We start from the raw sequence: 21,086 nt of genomic DNA, 5'->3' as shown, positions 1-21,086 counted from the left end.
TATGCAAAAAAAAAAAAAGAAAAAAAAAAAAAAACCCTGAGGGGTTGGGATAAGACATAGAAGGCTGAGAGGGCTCAAAATGATTTTCACTGAGAGTTTAGCGTGGGACAACCCTATAGTCAATTTCTGGTATGGCACCCTGTATGCTCGTGGCCTTCTTGGAGACAGGGTTCAGAGGTCATTCCTTAAATACAGACAGAAGTCATCTCAGTGTTCCAGAACGATTCTTTGATCAGTGGCCTTAAAACATGTTCCTGCCTATACTGTTCCCTATCCAGAGGGGATCCTGTGGCAGACTAGAGATCCCCACTGTTTAGAAGGTGAAAAGGGAGAGTAAATCTGGGTTTCTATATAAGAAAATAGGTCATTTCATAGCTTCTTAAAATTGTATCCTAATAAAAGCTGAATTAGCAGGATACCACCCTATCCCACAATGGATATCACAATAGGTAATTTTTTGGTAAGTTCCTTAAATTTTTCACTTATAAAAATGGAAGTAAAGCTAACATTCTTTGTGTACAATGTACATTTAATGTGAAACTGCATCAGAATTACCATACCAATGTCCAGGCACTAGGGAGTGCATAGCCATTCCTTCACGCATCCTGCCATTCATTCAGCATTTATTGTGTGCCTGGAGGGTGGAAAGCGCTAGTCCTGGCGGAGTAAGCCCATCAGAGAACTAGGCTGTGAGGTGTCTGGACTGTCTTCCTCACTCCATCCCAGAAGGAGGGCATCCAATTTATTTTTAAATGTTTTTATTCTAACATAAAGCAATCCATTTCTTGTTCTGTTATTTAACAGAAACTTTTCTATCAACCCTATTTCATGGTCATTGCAGTAGAGGTGTTTCTGGTTTATTTTTTGCTCAATGTGTAGAGAAACCTGCTATGATTATTTTACAGATGAGAAACAGGCAGAGAGGACAAGGGATTTTAAAAGTTTCACAGTTAATTAGAAGTGGGGCTCAAACTTGACATCAGGATTCCTGACATCTCATTTCTCAAATAGTTTAAAGATCACTTTTGCCTTTTAAGCAACTCCTTATTTGTACATTGGTTAACATTATTTCTTAGCTATTTGTACCTGACATTTTCCTAACACATATCCAAAAAGGTAAAAGTTTTATTAAAGGATTCTAATGATCATTTATAGTACAACTAACAAACATTTGATCATAATTCCTTTGCTTAAACCTTTAAGTATCTAGCTGTTACACAGAAATGAATTTCCAGATGTGAGAATCAGAACCGTATGGAAACAAATCTGGAAAAGTGTTGATTATCCTCATAGGAAAGTAAGAACTCAGGATCGGAAGAGATTTTATAGTTCATAAAGTTCAACCTTTAATCTCTATTTCCATCCCAATACTTGGAAATAAGTCTAGAGTTCCACATGTCAAAATTATAATTTTTATTACGTTTAGCAAACATGTGCTAGGCATTTTTCTAAGTGTGTTGTAAGTATTATGTCTTCCTCATATTGACCCTATGAAGTAGGTACTCAGAGTGTCCCTATTTCACAGATGGGGAACAGGCATAGGCTGGGAGGGCAAACAGGAGTCAGGATCTGAAGTTAGGCAGTTTGCTCTAAAGCAAGCCTCCCCAAACTTTTTACACAGGGGGCCAGTTCACTGTCCCTCAGACCGTTGGAGGGCCTCCACATACTGTGCTCCTCTCGCTGACCACCAGTGAAAGAGGTGCCCCTTCCTGAAGTGCGGCGGAGGGCCGGATAAATGGCCTCAGGGGGCCGCAGTTTGGGGACGCCTGCTCTAGAGGCTGCCCCTTCCCACTGGCTGGTGGACCCTTCCTCAGTCTTCAAGGCCAGCAGAGTAGCATCTGCCAATCCCCGACACCCCTGTGATTCATACGGAGCCTTGTGTGATTCATATGGAGCCCTGCAGTTCCACTGGGTCCACCCTGATCAGTCTTCCCATCTCAAGATCCTTAGTCACATATGCAAAATCTCATTTGCCATGGAAGGTAACATTCACTGGTTCTGGAAATTAGGATGTGGATATCATGTGGTGGCACACTGTACCTACCACAGAATATAGGGCCCCTTCTCCATCTCTAAGCATGGCCTCCTTCCACCCCCATCTGCCATCCTCCACTCCCACACCTTTAAGTAGGAGGTCTGCTCCTTTGTTGCTTCTTAGGATTCCCAGCAGCCATTCTATGCCCACTCAGACACCCAGGGTGTATTGCGTTCCTCCTGCCAGCCTCAGTCTTGGTGGTGGCCTCATGGTGCTAGGATCAACCAAGAGCTGCTTTCCCTTTCTTTTCTTTGCCTCTTGCCTCCTCCTCCTCCCCCAGCCACCCCACACACACTCACCCAGCCTCCCAGTGGATCTCTAAGGAAGAAACGCAAAGAGTTATTGCTTTTTAATTACAAGTGCTATTGTAGCATCTATAAGGAAGAACGTTTTAAGCTTAATTGAGACCAAATGTGAAGTTAAATTAAATGAATAACTAATTAACGTAATGCTCCTACATTAGCCCGTGTGAGTGGCTGAGGCCCAGGGAGAAGGCAGGTACCGGCCCTCTGGTGAACAGGCCATGCCCAGAGCTGCCCAAATGGAGCTGGGAACTTGGGACCTGGGATATGGGTGCAGACAGGCAGATCTCAGGGCTGGGGTTCCCCCAACCTTTGGCATTTTTCCCAACTCCCTACCCACAGCCTAAGTCCTCATTTCTGAGGCCAGACTGAGCCCCCACAATGCCTTTTGCATGTGTCTAGTGCCAAACTTACCTGCTGTTAGGAGCCAATGCCACTTGTTCAGTTTTCAGTCTCTAAGGCCTAACATCATAGGAGCTGGATCAGTACTCATGTTAGCTTCCTCCCTCTTCCACTACCCCTTACTACCTTATCAAATGAATTATCCAAGTCCTGAGAATTCCGCCTTTAAGAGGAGGAAGGACTCTTCCCGTTGCCCCTGGAATCACCCTCCTGCCCTGTTCCTTCATGGCTGGGCTTAATGAACAGCACAGCTCTCACCTGGAGTCACTGTCTCTGTGTATTTTCCTATTTATCCCCTAACTAGACAAGTTCTCCAAGGGCAGGGGTGTGCAGAGTATGTTTGTCTCCCTTCATACTAATCCTACGAGGTAGGTAATGTCACCATTTTCCTGATGACAAAACAGGCTTAAAGTTAGCAAGCAAGGCAGCTGGGAAGAGAAGACCTTGAGAGAACCATTCTTCTTCCCCTGCCCTCTGAAGCTGAAAGTCTGAAAAGTCAAGAGACTCCTGCTCCTCTCTCTCTTCCAGGAAGCAGGATGGACCCACAGCCCACCCTGGGCTCTATGATGGGACTGGGCCACCATCTAGTGGCTAACGTAAGCATAAGCAACACAGCTTCTCCGTAAGCTGCTCCCTCCTAAGTAATGTTAAAGGACAGCTTTCCTGAATGCTGAACATAAGGCCACAGAGTATAACTTCTGCCCCTGTGGACTCTGAGGACTTGGAGGTCCCTGGCTGGCTCATACGCTCAGAGCTGAAGTGACTGCAGGCAGAAGGAGCCTTCCCTGTTTGTTGCCATTGGCACTTGTGCGGCCTGCTTTAGCGTGGAAGGATGTGATTCTGGCTAACGCACCAGCCCACAATGTCCCAGGAAATGCAACACTTGTATCTTGTGTGGCGCTCTAAGCTCCCGGTTTGCCTGACAGATCGTCAGTGTCATGAGCATCCCCTTCTGGAGTGCCCACTGTCGTCAGCTTTAACCTACCCACCTGGTGGTCTTGGGATGCCACTTCAGCACCCTACCCACGCGAGCCCTGCTCAGTGCCGAGCTAGGCCGCCACAAGGATGCACACAGGCATGTAGGTGAAAGGGAATCTGTATTGGTGCCGATGGGCAGCTTTAGGGTCAGTTGGAGATGCCAAGAGCTAGCCAGAAGATGACGAGTGATCCAGGACTTGGGGTGGAAGGAGGATGTTGAAAAGTGGAAAAGGGGGGGCGGCAGATGGCCCCAAGCGACTGCACCTGCAGCAGCTGCCCGAATGAACCATGCGGTGCCCTCACATCTTGCCAGTCTTGGCACCATTGGCACCTATGCTCAGGGCATAAGTCCTTTTCGTGTCAATTGTCTACTCCATTCCCACAGCAGAGCTGGCACACGGTAGGCACTCCTTAGCATTTCATTCTCAAAATACTTAATACACATACTGGAATTTTTAGTCATGCCAACCCCTCTTTCTACTCTCCCAACTGCTCTGGCCCCCAGTCACCTTCCACTGAGGACATTCTGGGGCCAGGATCCGTCATGTCCAACATACTGGGTCCAGTGAGGCAAGGGAGGCACTCAGGGCCAGCAAGTGCCCAAGAGGGAGTGCCCCCTCAAACGATGTACCCAAGGCAGCCCCCTTGCCTCACCCGAGTGCTGGCCCTGGAGGACCAGCATGATGGGTGAGTAATGGAGTTATCAACAGGCCCAAGTGGAGAGGGCCCAGCTTGCAGAAATGCACAGAGAAGACTGTTTGATGGATAGAGGGACAAAGAAAGGCAGGGCTCCTTTGATGGAGTGAGATGCCCACCTATTAGATACAGGTGGATTATAGAGATTAAAATTTAACATGGGAAGGAGAGTCGCTCATTTTCCAGGCCTTGCCCTTGTAGAGCCTTCTGTCCTGGAATCTGAACAAGCAAGAGTCTGGGCATATCCTTCCCTATCAAAATGGTGACATAACTCAGCCCCAGTCCCATCCCTTTTGCTTGCAGCTTCCAGAGCTCAGGCTGTTGAATCTTCTATTTCCTCATGCCTGGCAGTCCCCTTCCCATGGAAAACATCTGTGTTCTTAGGCCCTGGGTCTGGGCTGGGCTGGCTGTTTAATAGAGGGTTTGCCTCCCCTCCTTGTGGAAGTTTCAGTGGTCTTGCCCATGGGGCGCACACTGGGGACCCAATTGGGACCTTCCATGCTGCTCTTCCAATTAGGGCCTCATATTTCTTTATACCTGCATGAAGAGAAGAGAGAGGACAGAAGAGAAAGTGAGGCAACTTCATAAGCTCCTGCCCAGCGGGGAGAGGAAAGGCAGGTTCCTAGGGTCCCTTCATAATTGCCTTTCATCTCAATTCTCTGTAATTAGGTCTCCCTTTCACCTCTCAGGCACAAAATAGCAAGCCAGATTAATACTTAAAACCTTACAATGTTCATGCCGCATTTACGGCTTTACAAAGCAACATCACGTACCCCACCGTATCTCAGCCTCAGATCAGTTTCCCCAGGTATTCAGGGATAAGCACCCCCATTCATACATATGGATGTGGCAGTTCAGAGAATCTGGGTGCTACACCCAAGGTCTCATGGAGTGAGTGGAGAAGGCAGGACTGTCCAGGGACGTTTGGACCCCAAGCCCAGTGCTCTGTCTGCTCTGACAAATCACTGCACACCCTACAATCGGGCCTCCCACGGAGAAGGACTAGCCTGGGACAGCAGTGGCAGTCCAGTGAAAAGCAAACCACCCCAGGCCCAGGTTGAGTGTTAGGCCGTGCCTGAGCTCTGAGCCGCTGTCTCTCATCTCCAGTGAGAGGCTGCTGCGAGGCAAGCGCACACGTCTAAAGCCAGGCACAGAGCAGCTGCTCAGTAAACACTCCTCTCTCCCTGTTGCTCTTCTTCCCTCCCACCCTCAGGCCTGGCTCCGAGGAGCACAGGCACAGGAACTCTGAGTCGAGCAGTCCAGTCCCCTGCTCCCCTCTTCCAGGGCAGGGCAGGACAGGTGCTCTGAATGCTTCCTGCATTGTGTCTTCCTGCTCTTACTTTTTCTTCCTTAAGTGGAAATGCATCCCCAGCTACATGCTGGTTACCATGACCCAGGGTGCTCCTCCTCACATTTGCCATCCAGTCCAGGTCCACAGCTCCGGCCAGCTCATTAGTGGCCTCCTCATTAGCACAAGGCTCCTGCTCAGGATGGCCAGTAGGAGAGGGTCGCCCGACCATCAGACCACCAGCACCGTGCAGCATCAGCCGCTAACCTACTGGTGCCACCACCGCATTCACCACCACCAGACAACAGGCAGAGAGCACACCAGGCCAGCCACCCATGCTTGATTCACATTTGTTTCAGAGGCTTTGATTGGTAGTTGCTATTTTTTTCTGCATGCCAGGCAGAGGGGCCAGATGACCTTGGTTTCTGAACTTCAGGAGGCGCCGGCACCTCAGTCTCAGTTCAGAGGGAAACTGGTTTCCCTATCTCTGCCCGCTCTGTTCCCGGAGGGCGTGTCCAAAGTTCTAACAGTGTCCCTCAGGGAAGAGGCTGCCAACCTCTGCGGCATCTCAGACCCCTTGGAAAAGACTTCCCAAGCACCTCGCTCTGCTGAGGTTGAAAGTCTGTACAGCTGGCCCACAAGAAAAAAGAGAAAGTTGAAGAAAGTCATACTGTCAGACAGAGGATTTGCATGCAGCCCCCATTCAAATGGCACTTGAGTCACAGACTCAAAGTAAATACTCACAAAAGTCATGGGACTTGAAAATACTATCGCTGGTGGGTTAGGACCATACTAGAGCTATGGAGACACACGGGGACAACAGAGGACAGGTTAGCCAAGCAGGGGCTACCCAGGGACTGGTTCAGCACTCCTCAGGTCTGGGCTGGACGAGCCTCAGCCTGCGTTTGGAGATGCTGAGTACTGGGCTGATTCCCATGAGAAGTAAGGCTGGCAGAGGGGCAGCTTCAGCTCTCTGGAGGACTCACCCGCTGCCTCTGCTCAGGGACACCTTCCAGGCCAAGATCTCTTTGTACACTAACCGGCAGAGGAGCTGTGGAGCACAAGGCACAGAGGGAAGGGAGGGCACCATTAGCACTGAGCACTGAGTGCCCAGCACCAGGTGACCCGCAGACTGGCAGTGGAGAAGGGAGGGACATACTCCCACATAGCAAGGGGTCACCCAGGGGAGGGAGAATGCTCTGAGCAGAGGACAGCTGCTCTCATTGACCCAGAACCGTCAGTGGCCAGTGCTTTGGACCTCCAGGGTTCCAGCCTGGCAGGACAGAGCATCCCCCAATACCGATCTGTGTACCCCAAGATTCTTACCAAGCAGGCTAGGACGTCGGCAGAGATGAGCATGTAGAAGACATTGTTCCAGCCCGTCGGGGAGATGAGCCCAGCCAGCAGAGGCCCCAGAGCCGCGCCTGAATGGAGCACAGCCTCATGAGCAAGGGGCCCTGTACCTCCCCTGCCCACCGGAGGGCATTATGCCCAGGGGCCTGCCCACGACAGAGCTAGAGTCACAGACCTATGGAGCCAGTGCCGTCGATGATGGCCGTGACCGTGGACAGGGCCTTGGCATTGCCTTTCAGGCTCCTATGCGTCCCCTGGGGAGAGACAGTGGAGTGGGGAGGCCCAGCTGAGCAGTAGCATCAAGGGAAGCAGGGCAGGGGAGGGAGGGGCTGACTCAAGGAAGCTGGTGACTGGGGTTTGGGCTTCAGAGGACAGGGGCCCATGGTACATTCTGAAGGACTTTTAGGGTCTCTCCTCTGCAGGATGGGAGAGAGAAAAATAGACCTGGATATGGTGGCCCTGACCAAACCCCTAGGGTTGTCCCTGGCCCTCAGGAGGTAGCCCCACTTACCAGGTCAGCAGAGACAGCAGTAGTGATGAGTGCATACGGGCCATTGACCAGGCCCCCACAGATGATCAGCATCACTGGGACGCACAGAGACAGCCCATTCAGAGGGGAAGCGCCACCCGCAGCCCCCACCCCAAGGCAGGAGCACCCTCGGGCCTTCAGCCCTCCCAGCAGCTCCACCCCCTGGTGCTCCCAAATGGACCAGCCTCATGGGGCCCCCAAGGTGGTGCCTTTTCCATGGCCTGGCAGGACTGGCAACCTCCTCCTCACCTATAGAGCTGGTAATCCCGTCCTGGCCAAAGCGGTTGTACAGGAACATCTGAGAGAGAAGAGGGAGGAGGCAGAGTCACCCAGGATCCCCTCGCCAGCCTGGAGCCCTGAAGTCTGGAACAACCTTCTCCTGCCCTGGAACCCCAGAGGGCATCTTCTTCCTTTTCCCTCGCATACCCAGACTTCTCTGGTCTTTCTGTGTCCCAGGACGGACTGTCTAAAACGCGGTAACCTATCATCTCCCTTTCTCAAGTCTTCTCAGATTCAACCTCAATCTCTTCTTTCCTTGATCAGGAAGTTTAGGAGGCGGTCTCCTTCTCTACCAGGGCCAAACAGTCATGAATCCCCCTCTAAAGTCTGCAGTCTGGATCTTTTTCCAAGGTGCCTCTGCTGACCCTTGCTGCTACTTCCCCGTGTGTGCACAGGGATACAGGTGCACATGTGCACAGAGACAGCCATGTGTGTAACACGCGGGTCAGAGGCCCACACGGTCTCCTGCTCACATTTACCCTTGAGTTTATACGCACCATGGGGGCAGCCAAGATGAGCATGACGCAGCAAGTGGTGGCCCTGCCGTTGGTGTAGTCAGAGATGAGCCCTGCCATGATGCCGCCTGGAACACACACCCACTCACACACTGCCTCCCAAACAGGACCACGCCATCCCCTTGCCTGGCACCCCAGCTGAGCCCCAGCGCTGGCCGGGGCCCATCAGCAAGAACCAGCAGAGTTGCCTTCTCCGCAGCCCTCCCTTCCTGTAATGCCCATCACTACCGGGAACAAACAAAAGGGCATCTTTCTTAGGCCCACCCAGCTAGGCAGAAGCGGAACTGAGAATCAACCCAGGAGCCATTTTTTCTCTGGTACTACCTGCCCAGGTCATAGCCCATCGGACCTGTCCCTTATTCCTGCATCCCACAAGGAAAGAGGGGAAGGGAATCTGCGGGCAGAGCAGGGCAGAGCCTCACCTATGATGCCACCAGCATCGAAGAGTGTAGACAGGTCCCCAGCCTCCTTGGCACTAAAGTGAGCTGTGGAAAACACAGGTATGTGGTCAGATCTGGGGTTTGGGGCAAACATCCTGGAGTGTCACAGCTAGAAGCCCTGCAGAGCGTGATCCAGGCCACTGCCCCCTTTTCTAAGGAAGAGCTGAGGACCTGTGGAGCAGGCTGGCCAGGGCCGCAGGGTGGGAGTGTGGCAGTTTGGGCAGACGCCCTCCTGGTCCTGTCCCATATCGCCTTCTTCCCCTGCAGGATGACCTTCTCCTCTCAGAACAAGCCCTCCCCAGCAAGCACTGGGATCTGGCCCCTGAGCACCCTGACCCATGGCCGCCTTTCCCTTGGAGCGTAACTTGAGGCTCACCCCAGTCCTTTCTCTGCTTCACTCTGGCCCTAGCAGCATTAGGAGCTCTTCCCATTTACATACACAGAGTCAGGAAGGACACTTGCAGGGAAACAGGGGCCTCAGATCACAGGCCTGGGCTCCATGTTTAAAAAAAGGAATGTCCAGGAGCTGGGACTGTAGCTCCACCCTCAAGGTTGCCTCATACTCTGAAGTCAGCACCAAGGCCACAAAACAAAGAGTCACAGTGTCCACGAAGCTGCCCTAATGCTCCACACTATCACAGACAGAGGCCGCAACAGAGCTGCGGGGCAAGCTACAGCTTGAGACTTGGCTGTGACTAATTCCTACAGTATCCTGTTCAGAGCAAGTACAATGTGTGGCAAGGCGGTGATGTTCCTCCCCAGGGCTGGGAGGGAGGGGAGCAGTTCTGGGTGACAGGTCCTCAGCCCTGGTGGAGCTTGGAGGCTCTTGGGGGCTGGGCAGGGTGGGGTGGGCTGCACCTTGGTAGAGCAGGCCGACCTACGGAAAAGCAAGAGACCCAGGCCAGGTGGACAGGAAACATCCTTTTTCAAGTGATCTCATCTGTACCTCCCTGGGCAGGGGCAGGAAGGAGTAGATCCATGAGACAGGGACAGCCCAGCAGGTGCAGGGACAAGGGCTTCCATCCCCTGAAGTCCCATTGGGAGAAGTGTAACATGTTCACCACCAGGCTACAGAGAGTGGGGTGGCTCACCAGGCCTCTCCCTTGGACTGGGGGAGATATCCAGCAGGCAGGCATTTCCTAGCACCTCCCAACTCTACCACCTATGAGCCAAGCAGCCTGGAGAGGGTTTCTCCTATACTAAGGGCTAGAGGAGAAAACAAGAATTGCAGAACAGAGTTCTGAGTTCCTAATCCCCAGCTCAGTTCCAAGGGAGGGAAGGTGCCTGGAGTCAGGGTGCAGGGGGTAGTGTGCAGGGTTTAGCTTTCACTTAAATAAAGAACTAAATCAATCTCCTTTCACTCTAGAAGAGGTCCAGCAGGAATCCTGACTATGTACTGGAATCACAGGCATCACCACAAGGGCCTTCATCTCCCACCAGAGGTGGCCTTGGCCTCCTCAGAGACCCCTTCATTCCCCCTCTCTGACTTACCCACATTGGAGATGTAGAGGGGTAGCCAGTAAAGGAAGGTGTAACTGACCAGCTTGGCAAACAGCAGACACAGAGAGAACTCGACCACGCCCTGGGGAGCGTAACAGAGGGCACATGGAAAGGGGTCCAGAGGTCCTGGGTTCAGTGGTGGCCCCGAGGGGTGCTCAACACCACCCCAGCACTTTCTATCACCTGCCACACAAGGCATCCTCCAATACATCCAGTCCCAATGAAAGCAATGTGGCCACTGTGCAAGGTTGTTTCAAGACAAGTCTCCCACAGCACCCTCCCCAAGCAGTCTGCCCAACCTACACCACACCTATAATGAAGTGCTAGAAAAATAGATCACCCAAGCACTCCATCTCATCGCCAACAGAAAAATCTAGAGAGCCCCTCTCTTTCCTTCATTCTACAAACTTACTGGGATCCGGAGCGCGCCAAAGAAGCTGATGGCAGCAGGCTCTTCGCATGGCTCCTTGGAGCATTTGGCCACAGTCTCAAGGCTGCTCTCCCTGATAGAGTAGGGACTGTTCCCAGGGTCTTCAGGGTTGTCCTGGTTCTCAGCTGGCTCGCCCTGAGTAGAGGAGATGAACCCTGCTATGGGTGCATCCCTGTACCGCCTCCATGAGCCACCTCCCCCCAGCTGGCAGCACAGCCCCTGTCTCCTGCCAGGGGCTCCCAGGATGGGGAGGCACATGTTCCTCTCGGGTGAAGAAACCTGCCAGACCTATCAGGCTGTAAGTAGCCAAACCACTGGCCTAGCACTGGGTCTGTGAGGTCAGTGAGTGCCAGAACTCCCTGCTCTAGCTCCTCGGGCCTCCCTGGGTCCAGCCCTCTGGATGGAGTTGGAGGTCAGGGATGGGGCTGGGAGGGCTCACACTCACATGGTGTTGAGGAGGGGTGCAGTCCACATCTTCTGGGTCTGGAAAAAAAAATCACCTTTTAAGAAGCTTCCCAGTCTGTCCCCCACCCCTAATCCCAAGGTGATTTCCAGGCCCTCACCTTGCATTGGGTCTAAGTCATCCTGGGAGCTGGCCCCACCTCCAACTCCTAAGGTGGCCAGTGTGTGTCCCAGCAGGAGGAAGTGGGGCCTGGGGCTCAGGAGGCAGCTTTCTAGGCCTGGCTTTCCTAACAACCACCAATGTCACTACTGCCTCTTGGACTTTGGGACTCTTAGCTACAGAGCGGCTCTCACACCTGGCCTGGCTAGCCCACAAGGCCACCTGCAGCAAATGAAGAGCCAGGTCACTGTAAGAATGTCCCTGCAACTCCACCCTCCCTGCTCACACTGCTCAGATTCAATCAATGCTTGCTGAGCATCTCCTATGGGCAAGGCATTTTAACTATGCTGTCTCATTTAAGCCTGCAGAAATTTTATGAAATAGGCAATATTATTACTATTATTATTTTACAAATGAGAAAATAAAGGCTCCAAGAGATTGTCCAAAGTCACAGCCGGTCCTCCCACTCTGTGACCAGCAATCTTTCCAGTAGAGCCAGCTGCCTTCTCCCTCAAACCAAGAACTGCTAGGCTCACTGGTGGGGTCTGTAAGGAGCGAGGGACCCACTCACGTTCAATGAGGAAGAGGAAGGTGATGACACCCATGGTGGCAGTAATGATGCCAGGCACAACAAACGACAGGCCCCACTGCCCGTTCACCCAGATGCCAGCAATCAGGGAGCCCAGGATGTTCCCCACAGATGTGTGGGAATTCCAGATGCCCATGATGAGCCCCCTCCTGGAAGGGAGGCAGGGAAGGGAAGAGAGTAGAAAAAGTAAAAAGCAAAACACATTGCTCATAGCAACTGCCCCAGCCAAGCTCTAAAGCTGGGCTGACTACAGTTTCTCTAAGTCACCAAAGACTGAGCCCCAAAGCCCCGAGTCGGCAAGGGTGGGAGACCTTGGGTGGGCCAAGCAGGTGGCTGCACGGCCTGGGGTCTCGCTCCCCCTGCCCAGCTCCCTGAGTGAGCGCCGACGGGAGCTCTAGCCATACTGAGGGTCTGGGGACCCGGCTCTCGCTCTCTCTTTTGTCCCTCGATCTCACTCTAAAGCACTGTCCTCAACCAGGGGCAATCCTACTCCCAAAGGACATCTGGTAACAGCTAGAGATTTTGGATGGTCACAGCCCGGGGTGTGCTATGGCATCCAGTGAGCAGATGCCAGGAAGTCTACCACTAAACAGCCTACAGTGGCAGGACAGTCCCCAAACAAGGGTCCAACGGCCCAGAAGGTCAGTAGAGCCAAGGGTGAGAATCCCTGCTCCAAAACAACTTTGTTTTGCACACAAGCCAATTCAAGCAGGAAAAAAAAAAGTTTTACAGGCGTCTTTTTGTCTTCATTCAAAATAGAAATTATTATTAGAAAAAAGTGTGACTAAAGTCGCCTGCTTTAACTATGAGTTAAAGCCTCATCAATGAGAAAATCAGCACTGCTTTCAGCCACTTCTCAGCATGTGCAGAACAGCAACACAGAGGCTGTTTTCTGACCCTTCCCTCTGAAATTACACCAGAGGCCACAGTGACCAGGTCCCGATCCCCAGCCCTCCAGATCCTTCCTGCTCCTCCTCCCTTGTGACACTCACTTCCCCTTCCCGAACCAGTTGCCGACGCAGGTCACCACAGAGGGCCAGCCTGTGGTCTGGACGAGTCCATTACAGACCTGCAGGGAGAGGGGAGGGAGGGTGGGAACAGGCCTGGGCTGTGCAGCCGGCTCCCTGCTCTGACCGCCCTGGGCTGAGGAGGTTCAGTGTCATGGCTGAGGCGCCCTCCACACCCCACACTACAGACCTTGCCCTACCCTCACACACACACCACACACACCCCAATGTCATGAGCTGGCTTCTCTTGCTCAAGATTATCCGAGCAGAGACCAAGCCTCTCGTGCATCGGAAGTGACCGCAGTATGGTGGTCGAGGCCAACTCTCTGAGTGAGTAAATGTGGGGGCAGCGGGGCTGGGAGGTGGAAGGCGGTGCAGTGTAATAGAGAGCACCAGACAGGGAGCCAGGAGCCCAGACCTCCATCCGCCAAGAGCTGCGGTCTCCTCGGTCCTTCCCGAGATGGGAACACAGGCCCAAGTGCAAGATGGAGACTCATACCTGGATGACCACAAAGTACCAGAGCACGTGGATGTTCCAGAAATATCCCAGGCCAAAGAGCGAGGTGAAAAGGCCACTGAGCAGCATTCCAGCTGAGAGGTAGTAACGGAGTGGAAGCCGCTCCCCAAACACCCCACTGGGGAAGAGAAAGTTGGATCTGCGGTTAACCTCCTCTGTGTCCACCTCAACTCCCTACTGCGTTTCTGCCCCCACCACGCTAGGGAGTGGCTCTGGCCAAGGTCTCACCAATGACCTCCATGTTGCCATGTGACGGGGCCAACCTCTGTCCCCCACTGCTTCTGTGACACCTGGCCATGCTCTGCGGATTTAGCGTGCCCATCTTCCTCCCAGTTGGTCAGCCCCTCCCCATCATGTATTTTCCTCTCAGAGCCCTCTTTTGCATCACTTTTACAATTTTCCAACCACCCATAGGCTACATGGCCCCACATGCACATCTTCAGGCCTGATCTGTCTCCCAGAGCTTCACAGTCACAACCAGATGCCTCCTGGACACCCTTAGTCAGATGCCCCTGGGGCATTTGAAACCTAGTGCTCTAAAGCTGAATTCCTCTTCCTCCTCCTGCCAACTGCCCTGATGTCTTCATTGTCTTGTCACCCTCATCTGAGTGAATGCCACCCTTTCGCCACTCAAGCCAGACTCAGAGCTCCCTCAGCCTCTCCTCCCCACCCCTCACCTTCAGTCTCCAAGACTCACCAGGGTACCTCTTAGCTAGTTCTCCAGCACGTCGCCTCTTTCCACCTCTATCACCACTGTAGTAACGTAAGCTCGACGGCTTGAGCTGTTGTCAAATCGGTCCCTCTGTGTGACCAGTCTCATTCACCTCAGCATGACTCTTAGAGTGAGCTCTCAGAAATGCCCATCTGGACGGGACACCCTGGCAAAAACCCTTCCATGCATCTCTGCCCATGGACCTCATATGCAAATGACCTCAGCCCTCAGCCCTGCTGCTACCTTCCTTAAATTGTGACTCCCTTACGTACACCTGCTCACCATTCGTCCTGTAGGTCATGCTGCTTCTGCACGTTTGCCCTACTTGCTCATGCCCTTCCTTTTGCTCAGGTCTCCAGCTCTACCACCGTGCCCAAGGCTCCCGCATCAGGTCAGGCATCATCTCATCCAAGAAGCCTTCCCTAACCCCTCTGTCTAGTTCAGCTTGGACTAAGTGATGACCTCGGAGCTCCCAGAACACCAGATGGCCACCATTGTCATGGAGACGCCACAGTTTTGGCACTAGCTACTGATGCATCCATTGCCCCCATTAGCCTGTGAGCTCTTTGGAGGAAGTATGCAGCCATATTGATCTTGGATTCCTGGCAAGGAACAGCATGCTTGCCGTGCTGCTTTGGACACAGCAGATGGGGATTCTCCCAGCTACAGGTGCATGCAGGGCCATCCTTAAAGGGTCCCAGTCCACACCCACCAACTCTGATATCTGAGTGAATAGACTCAGAAGCAGCCTCCAGAAAAACCTTTCCAAGCAAAAGAGCTGCTACGAGTGGGAGTCTACCAGGCAAAGGAGCAGCCTCTGCAGCGGCGGTAAGGCAGGGAGGATGGGGGCGGGCGGACTGCAGGTGCAGCAGTCCCGGTCTCATTCCCACACGGGGAAGCCATCACTCCCTGGTGGGAGCTCGCGTCAACCCAGCTGCCCCCAGGTTCCTCCAGGGGAGGCAGCAGCTCTAAACTGTCCTCCTCTTGGTCACAGGCTCAGCCTCGGTTCTTACCTGATGAACATGCCGATGGCATAGGCCACGAGAAAGGCATTGTCCACGGCCCCCAGTAACTCCTTGTAGTTGTCCTTATCTGAAAGCAGATGGGAGAAAAACAAAGCTGGCTGCCCATGCAGGAAGCCCTCCCTGGACACTCCCTTCTCGAGGAAGAGGGAAATGGGGAGTAGGAAGAGCAAGTTGCCCTGTTCTTACCAAAGGGGGCCCAGCTGCACCACATGGTGTCATTGAGACTGCGAGTATCGTTGATGGGTCTGATCTGCTCCGAGCAGTTCTGGTGCAGGCGGCTCTGGAGAGGCAATGGGACACACAGGTCAGGGATGGACCCAGAGGGGAGCAAGCAGCCGCCTGCCCCAGCCATACCGGCGACACTGCCTCCTACCAGATTCCATGTTCCCCCTGCTGGCACCTCCTCCTGCAGGAACTGGCTGCAGGGGAAAGTGGTCACATCAGATCCACGAGGGCATCCACGTAGCCCAGAGGCCCTGCTCTCTTAGTCTATCCGCAGCCACCAACACAACTGTCTTGGGGAATAAACTGAAAAGGAGCCCCTGGGGAAGAGAGCTGAGGAGAGTGGGAGCCTGCCAGGTGAAGGTGCAGCCTTGGTGGCCACCATAAGGGTAAGGATGGTTACAATATGTGCTTCTGCACTCCTCCTTGCTGCCAGCCTAGCCTCACCTTCACGATACTGATGGGCTTCCTGGACATGTGATAGCAGGTGTAAATGAGGAAGGTCAGCAGCAGGATGAAGCCTTGGAACCTGCAGGGAGGGACAGCATCTGTGTTAGCGGGAAGTCGGCCCCGGCTGGAAGTTCTGGGCTGGCATCCCCCACCCGTGCCCCTTCTGAGCACCACCAACTCTTTCCTTCTTGGTGCAGAGGCCAAGGGGAGGCTGGGGAAAAAATGCCCAGAGGCCAGAGGGTGCTCAGGGGGACCTATCTCCCTGCCCCAACTCCTGAGGCCTCTGTTGGAACCCGCTCGGCTCCAGCCCATGGGAAGCACCTCCACCTGCTCTGAGCAGCCAGCAGCACCTTTGCTTTTCGAACACCTCTCTGAGGTCAGAGCGCCTGTGTGTGTGCCTGTATGGCAGAGGTAGGGGTGGGGAGTTCGAATCATCTTCGCATGTCTGAAATGATGAGGGTAGGAGGGAGATTGTGTCTGGAGAAGGATCTGTTTTTAAAGTGAGGTCAACACTCCTCTGAAGCTTAGAACAGGGCAGACACAGTACCTTGTTTAGCCAGGCTGTTGTTGGAAAGGAGATGGCAGTGGGATAGCTGGTGACAGAGCCCATTTTTTCCACCTGTGGCTCACACACATATGCCCTCTCTCACCTCTTACATATCATCCCATGCCCTGGCCCGGCGTGGAAAGAACAGTCTAGCTGGGTGGCACTCAGCGTTTCCACTGCACCCCAGCCACTCCCCTCTCCCGAGGCCTGGGGAAGGGCCCCAGAGCCCTGCTGAATCACTGTCTGCTTCCCTACCACAGTCAAGAGCCAGGACATGCATGGAAAATAGGCCTCAGAGTGGAGCCGCAGCCCAGAAGGGGCCAAGAGTTAGGGAAAACCTAACCCCAGTGAAGCCTTCGTGGAGAAGGGTCAGGAAAAAGGGTGGGAGGACTCCTGAACTCTTTCTGTCCTGGCCCCAAGAGCCCACAAGCAGGACACTGGATGCTCCCTCTACCTAGGAATCCTCCTCCACACCCCAAACCTACTTCCCCCAAATGTGGCATGAAGCAAAACCCAATACCACTTGGGAAATAAAAGGGCATTTCAGCGAAGCCTGAATTGGGCTTGGGCTATGAGGCTCCTTCTCACTTTGCCCCTGGATCGAGCTTCCTTCCTGGGTCCCCACAGTCTGTCTTCTTGAGAAAATGAAGTTGCTCACGCCCCTCCACAGCTCTGCTTAAATGCTTTCAGTGCCTTTCCATCCCATCCTTCATGAAGGTGCAACAGTGTAGTCTGGATTGCAGGCGGCTCCACATCCTGGCCTCTCGGCCTCCCTAAGGCGCATGGGCGGGTCACAGAGGTCCTCTAGGGACTCAAGTTGTCCAGGGAAGCTGGGGCTACTCCAAGTGCCTGTCCCAGTGACAGACATGGCAAGCTTGTGGCAGCAAAGTTTTCCAGGTTTCACCTATTGCCATATGGCTCATGGCTCTTAGTTCAGGGACTTCTAGAATCTGAGGGAAATCCTCTCAGAGACTTTGAAGAGGGTTCCCAGCTGGCTTCTGCAAAGAGCAATGAATGGAGGAACCCTGCAGCCCTACAGATAGCACCCACCAAGCCCTGCCTGAGACGTGACTGGTTCAGGGAGAGGTGGGAAACTTTGCGTGGTGCCTCTCACTAATTGCATGTGTAAATTCCCGTGAGTTCTTAACCTTTTTTTTTTTTTTTTTTTTTTTTTTTTTTTTTTTTTTTGCCTCTGGTTTCCTCATCAGTTGCACATTGCTGCCAGTATCAACTCCATCTGTCCCTCAAGATAAGGGAACACAGCATGAATCTCCCCTAGTCCCCAGGTCCTGGTTATACGGCCTGTAAAACGTCCCGGTCAGCAGAACCAGATTTCATGACCACATGTATGTTCAAGGGCCTTTGCCAAGATGTTCGGCCACTGACCATGGTGACAGATCCTCTCAGTGTCTGAAAGATCCCTGGGGATCTGAGGCCCCACTGGGGCCCCAGCTATGACTATTCTTCCATCACAGGCTCGGCAGTGAAGCCCTTGCTGGCTACATAGTCTTGGTGTTCACTAGGAAGCCAGGCTGTTCCACAGTCACGCTGAGCCCTCCCAGGGCTGGTCAGAGCCAATGGGGGCCTGAAGGCAGTTAGCTGCCAGCACCCCTTCTCCTCTCACCCCACTCCCCCAACCACACTGCATCAACCCCAGCCTGCCCTCTCTGGCTCCCCTGCCTATGGCCCCAGATGTTTTTCCTCATCTGCTCCATGGCCCTTTTGTCTAGAGTCCCGTCCCTGCCAACCTCAGTAGCAGGAGCTGTGCCCATTTCTAACATCTCCATTCCCTTGGGCAGAAGCAAGGCTGCTCTCCCATGCATCCCTGTGCCCATCCTGCACCAGGCACCCTGCCACGATCCAGTACTAACAAGAGAAGCCGTAAGCAGGATCTCCACCTGCTTGGGCGCACAGGTCAGTGGAAGACAGGCCTGGTGTGATGACGCTGTAGGAGAGAGCCCTAGATGACACGGAGGAGGGGCTCTGAGCCAGCAGGAGGGAGCAGTCAGGATTCCTGGAGCTGAGGCTTCAAAAACAAGCAAGATGAGGCCAAGCCAACCAGACCTCGGGCAGGAAGGACTGCCAGGGGGAGGAAGCAGCGTGCGCAAAGGCACGGAGGCGTGAAATGACACTACCTGTTTGGGGAACTCTGAATCAATCAGGGTATCTGGAGGGTGAAACTGAGCCAAGCAGAGGAGCAGAGGTGGTTGGGAAGGGCAGGGGCCTCAGGTGGCATGGTACAGGGCCTCAGCTGCCAACCTGTGGCATTTAGGCCATCTCTGGAGGTGATGGGAAGCCACTGAAGAGAGCAGGAGTTTCCAGGTCGGCGGCTCTGAACCCCCGCCACCCTAAGCGGTGAAGACCCAGGGCTGTGCCCTGCAGGTTTTGGTGGGAAGCACAGACAGGCTTCCTCACTGAGGCACAGGGCCAGTTCCCTGGGCCTTGTTCATCCTGCCAGCCACTCCCAGGCACATGGCAGCATCACAGGGGACCCTAAGTGGTGATGTCAGGGAGTTGTCTCTAAGAGAAAAGAGCAAGGGCTTAGAAATTGGGCAAAAGCTGGTTTCATTCCTTACATCTTTTTGCTCATTAGAAAACCAGAGTCTATCGCCTTCCTCAGAACTACTGATGGGTTAGTGAGATGCATCTAAGAGGTCTGAAATTGTTCCTGATGCCCAGTGGGCACTTAGATGACAGCTAGTATGTTTCTAATCTTCAGATGAGGAAGAAGGGCTGGAGGGGTGAAGGCAGCCCACACTGCTCTGTTAGGGGAGCTGAGTGGGGTCAGAGGCTGAACCAAATCTCCTCTGGGAAGTGAAGGTTCCAGGCCCTGGCTTTACCTGGAAGGTAGAGATGTGGCTGTCAGCCTGTCCCTCTCCTCCCCACCTCCTGCTGTGCATAGCTGGGTCTAATGAACATAAGGATCCCCTGAAGCTCCTAGAGCCCTGGCCTTGCCTATGGTGGGCTCTAGGGCTTTTTGGGGAGCCTACAGTGCAGCATGGGGGAGACTCCAGCCCCAGGGCCCTCCCACCTGCTCCTGTGGGCAGACAGGAAGATCAGCAGGGGTCCCCACTTGCATCCTGACCTGCTAGGTTCCAAGATTCCAGCCCTGCCCTCCTCTAGGCGGTGGCCTGATGTCCCTGCCAGCTTTCACCCCAACTCCTAGAAATCCACCACCTGGGATCCCCCATGACGCTGCCAGTAGAAAACCTGATACCCAAGACAGCAGGAGAGTCATGAGTCTGGGGGTACAAGCGGTCCGCAGCTGTGTTGTGTGACACTAGGCCTGGCCCTGGCCTCTTCTGGGACTTCCTTCCCGGCCTCCAGAGGGTGGAGGGATGAACCGAAAGTCACACCACTCGGTGGGCATGGCACAGTTGGAGCTGGGCCTCCTCCGAGTCTGGTGCTCTATCCATTCCCCATTGTCGGGTGTTCTAAGAGAAAGGTGCCGTGGTTCACAAGAGACTGGGAACTTCAGTCAGGTTAAGGTTAAGGCTAGACGGAGGCCAAGGCTGCCAAGCTCACGTTAGCTTCAGGAAGGCAGCTGACACACTCCTTTCATGTTTAGAACTCGCAGGTTTCACTTCTCTCACCAGCTCTTTTCTCATGAATCAAGAGTTCCCGGAAGAGAAGCAGGGCACAAAATATGCACAGCCAGCTTCGCCTAGCTGTCCCCAGGGTGGCTGTGACAGGGAGGATGGAGGCCTAGGGGCTGGGCCAGGCTGGGCAAGTAGACCAAGGACCAAAGGACAGACAGGAAGGCCCCTGGCTGCTTCAGATTGGACGGCTGTCCTGTGACCCTCTAAGACTTTGTTAGCAAGAGGTAGCACTTCTCGGAGTCTCACCTACCCCCACCAGATACTGGTTACTGAATAACCAAGTTAGATAGAGAGGTCAACCAGCTATCTCCTAACTATTAGCTGACAGTCCAACTCGCTCTTTCGAAGGAGTGTGATAATAGCTTTATTGACCTTGTTGAGACTTTGCACTAGGAATGCTTCTGGGGTCAAATCAATAAACAGTGTGTCCCAAAGCAGCAACAGATTAGAAGCAAACAAACAAAACCCCTAGAGGACCAACTGCCACCATCATCTCAACAGCAAAAACCAAGAAACAGCCCAGCAGAGGGACGCTGCCCCAGGAGATGTCAGAAACAGCCCCCTTTCCCCGGGGGCTCCCTAGTCATCCTGCAGTCCCAGGCTGGGCTGGCTGTGGCTGTAAGTGACCTTGGCACTTGCCCTGAGAAAATGGACTCAGTGGCCTCTTCTCGGATGTGCCTGGTCTGAGACTCAGCAGATCTGAAAAAGATAGGGGGCTGGGCACAATAAGAACCAAGCTAGGGCCAACGGTGATAGTGCCCCCTCCCCTGACCAAGCCCTCTACCAGCACTGGGAGATACCCTGCTAGGAAAAGGCCAGCCAGGAGCAGACACCACAGGCACAGAGCCCTGAGCCAGGCCTTCAGCACACAGGACAGGACAAGCCCTCTCTGGGAGGCCCAAAGCTCTCCCCCGGGCAGCAGCCAGTCCCCCACGGAACCCTCTGTTTGTGGTCCTTCCTCCAGGTGCAACATGGGCATGCTCAGAGAGACTGAGTTGACTCAGGGAGCCTTCCCAGAGAAGGGAGCCATTGGCCAGAAGCCACGAGGAACACTCAGGATGTTTGAGAAGAGATTGGTGGCTCAGATGACAATCTGTTTCAGGAAAGAG

At 53.6% G+C, this 21,086-nt stretch overlaps 1 protein-coding gene across 3 annotated transcripts in view; it reads right to left on the bottom strand.

Annotated features, from left to right (window-relative positions):
• Nucleotides 1-42: 42 nt before the first annotated feature.
• SLC37A2 (solute carrier family 37 member 2) overlaps nucleotides 43-21,086 on the bottom strand; it is a 29,619-nt gene continuing 8,575 nt past the window's right edge. Inside the window, exons 2-19 of one of the 3 annotated variants that reach the window (XM_010334400.2) lie at nucleotides 15,829-15,910; nucleotides 15,346-15,439; nucleotides 15,148-15,226; nucleotides 13,405-13,540; nucleotides 12,891-12,967; nucleotides 11,881-12,047; nucleotides 11,193-11,230; nucleotides 10,730-10,882; nucleotides 10,309-10,399; nucleotides 8,800-8,862; nucleotides 8,360-8,445; nucleotides 7,833-7,881; nucleotides 7,566-7,639; nucleotides 7,230-7,308; nucleotides 7,028-7,125; nucleotides 6,688-6,752; nucleotides 6,446-6,499; nucleotides 43-4,950 (exon numbers count right to left, since the gene is read on the bottom strand). In XM_010334400.2, coding sequence (XP_010332702.2) covers nucleotides 6,469-6,499; nucleotides 6,688-6,752; nucleotides 7,028-7,125; nucleotides 7,230-7,308; nucleotides 7,566-7,639; nucleotides 7,833-7,881; nucleotides 8,360-8,445; nucleotides 8,800-8,862; nucleotides 10,309-10,399; nucleotides 10,730-10,882; nucleotides 11,193-11,230; nucleotides 11,881-12,047; nucleotides 12,891-12,967; nucleotides 13,405-13,540; nucleotides 15,148-15,226; nucleotides 15,346-15,439; nucleotides 15,829-15,910 — 1,462 coding nt within the window. In that variant the 3' untranslated portion in view covers nucleotides 43-4,950; nucleotides 6,446-6,468. The other 2 variants (XM_074400795.1, XM_074400794.1) reach the window with 2 other exon arrangements.

Source organism: Saimiri boliviensis, chromosome 6 (assembly GCF_048565385.1).
Source record: "Saimiri boliviensis isolate mSaiBol1 chromosome 6, mSaiBol1.pri, whole genome shotgun sequence".
In the NCBI taxonomy this organism is placed as follows: domain Eukaryota; kingdom Metazoa; phylum Chordata; class Mammalia; order Primates; family Cebidae; genus Saimiri; species Saimiri boliviensis.
Note: the sequence above shows the minus strand (reverse complement) of the source record. Positions and strands in the feature narration are given on the sequence as shown.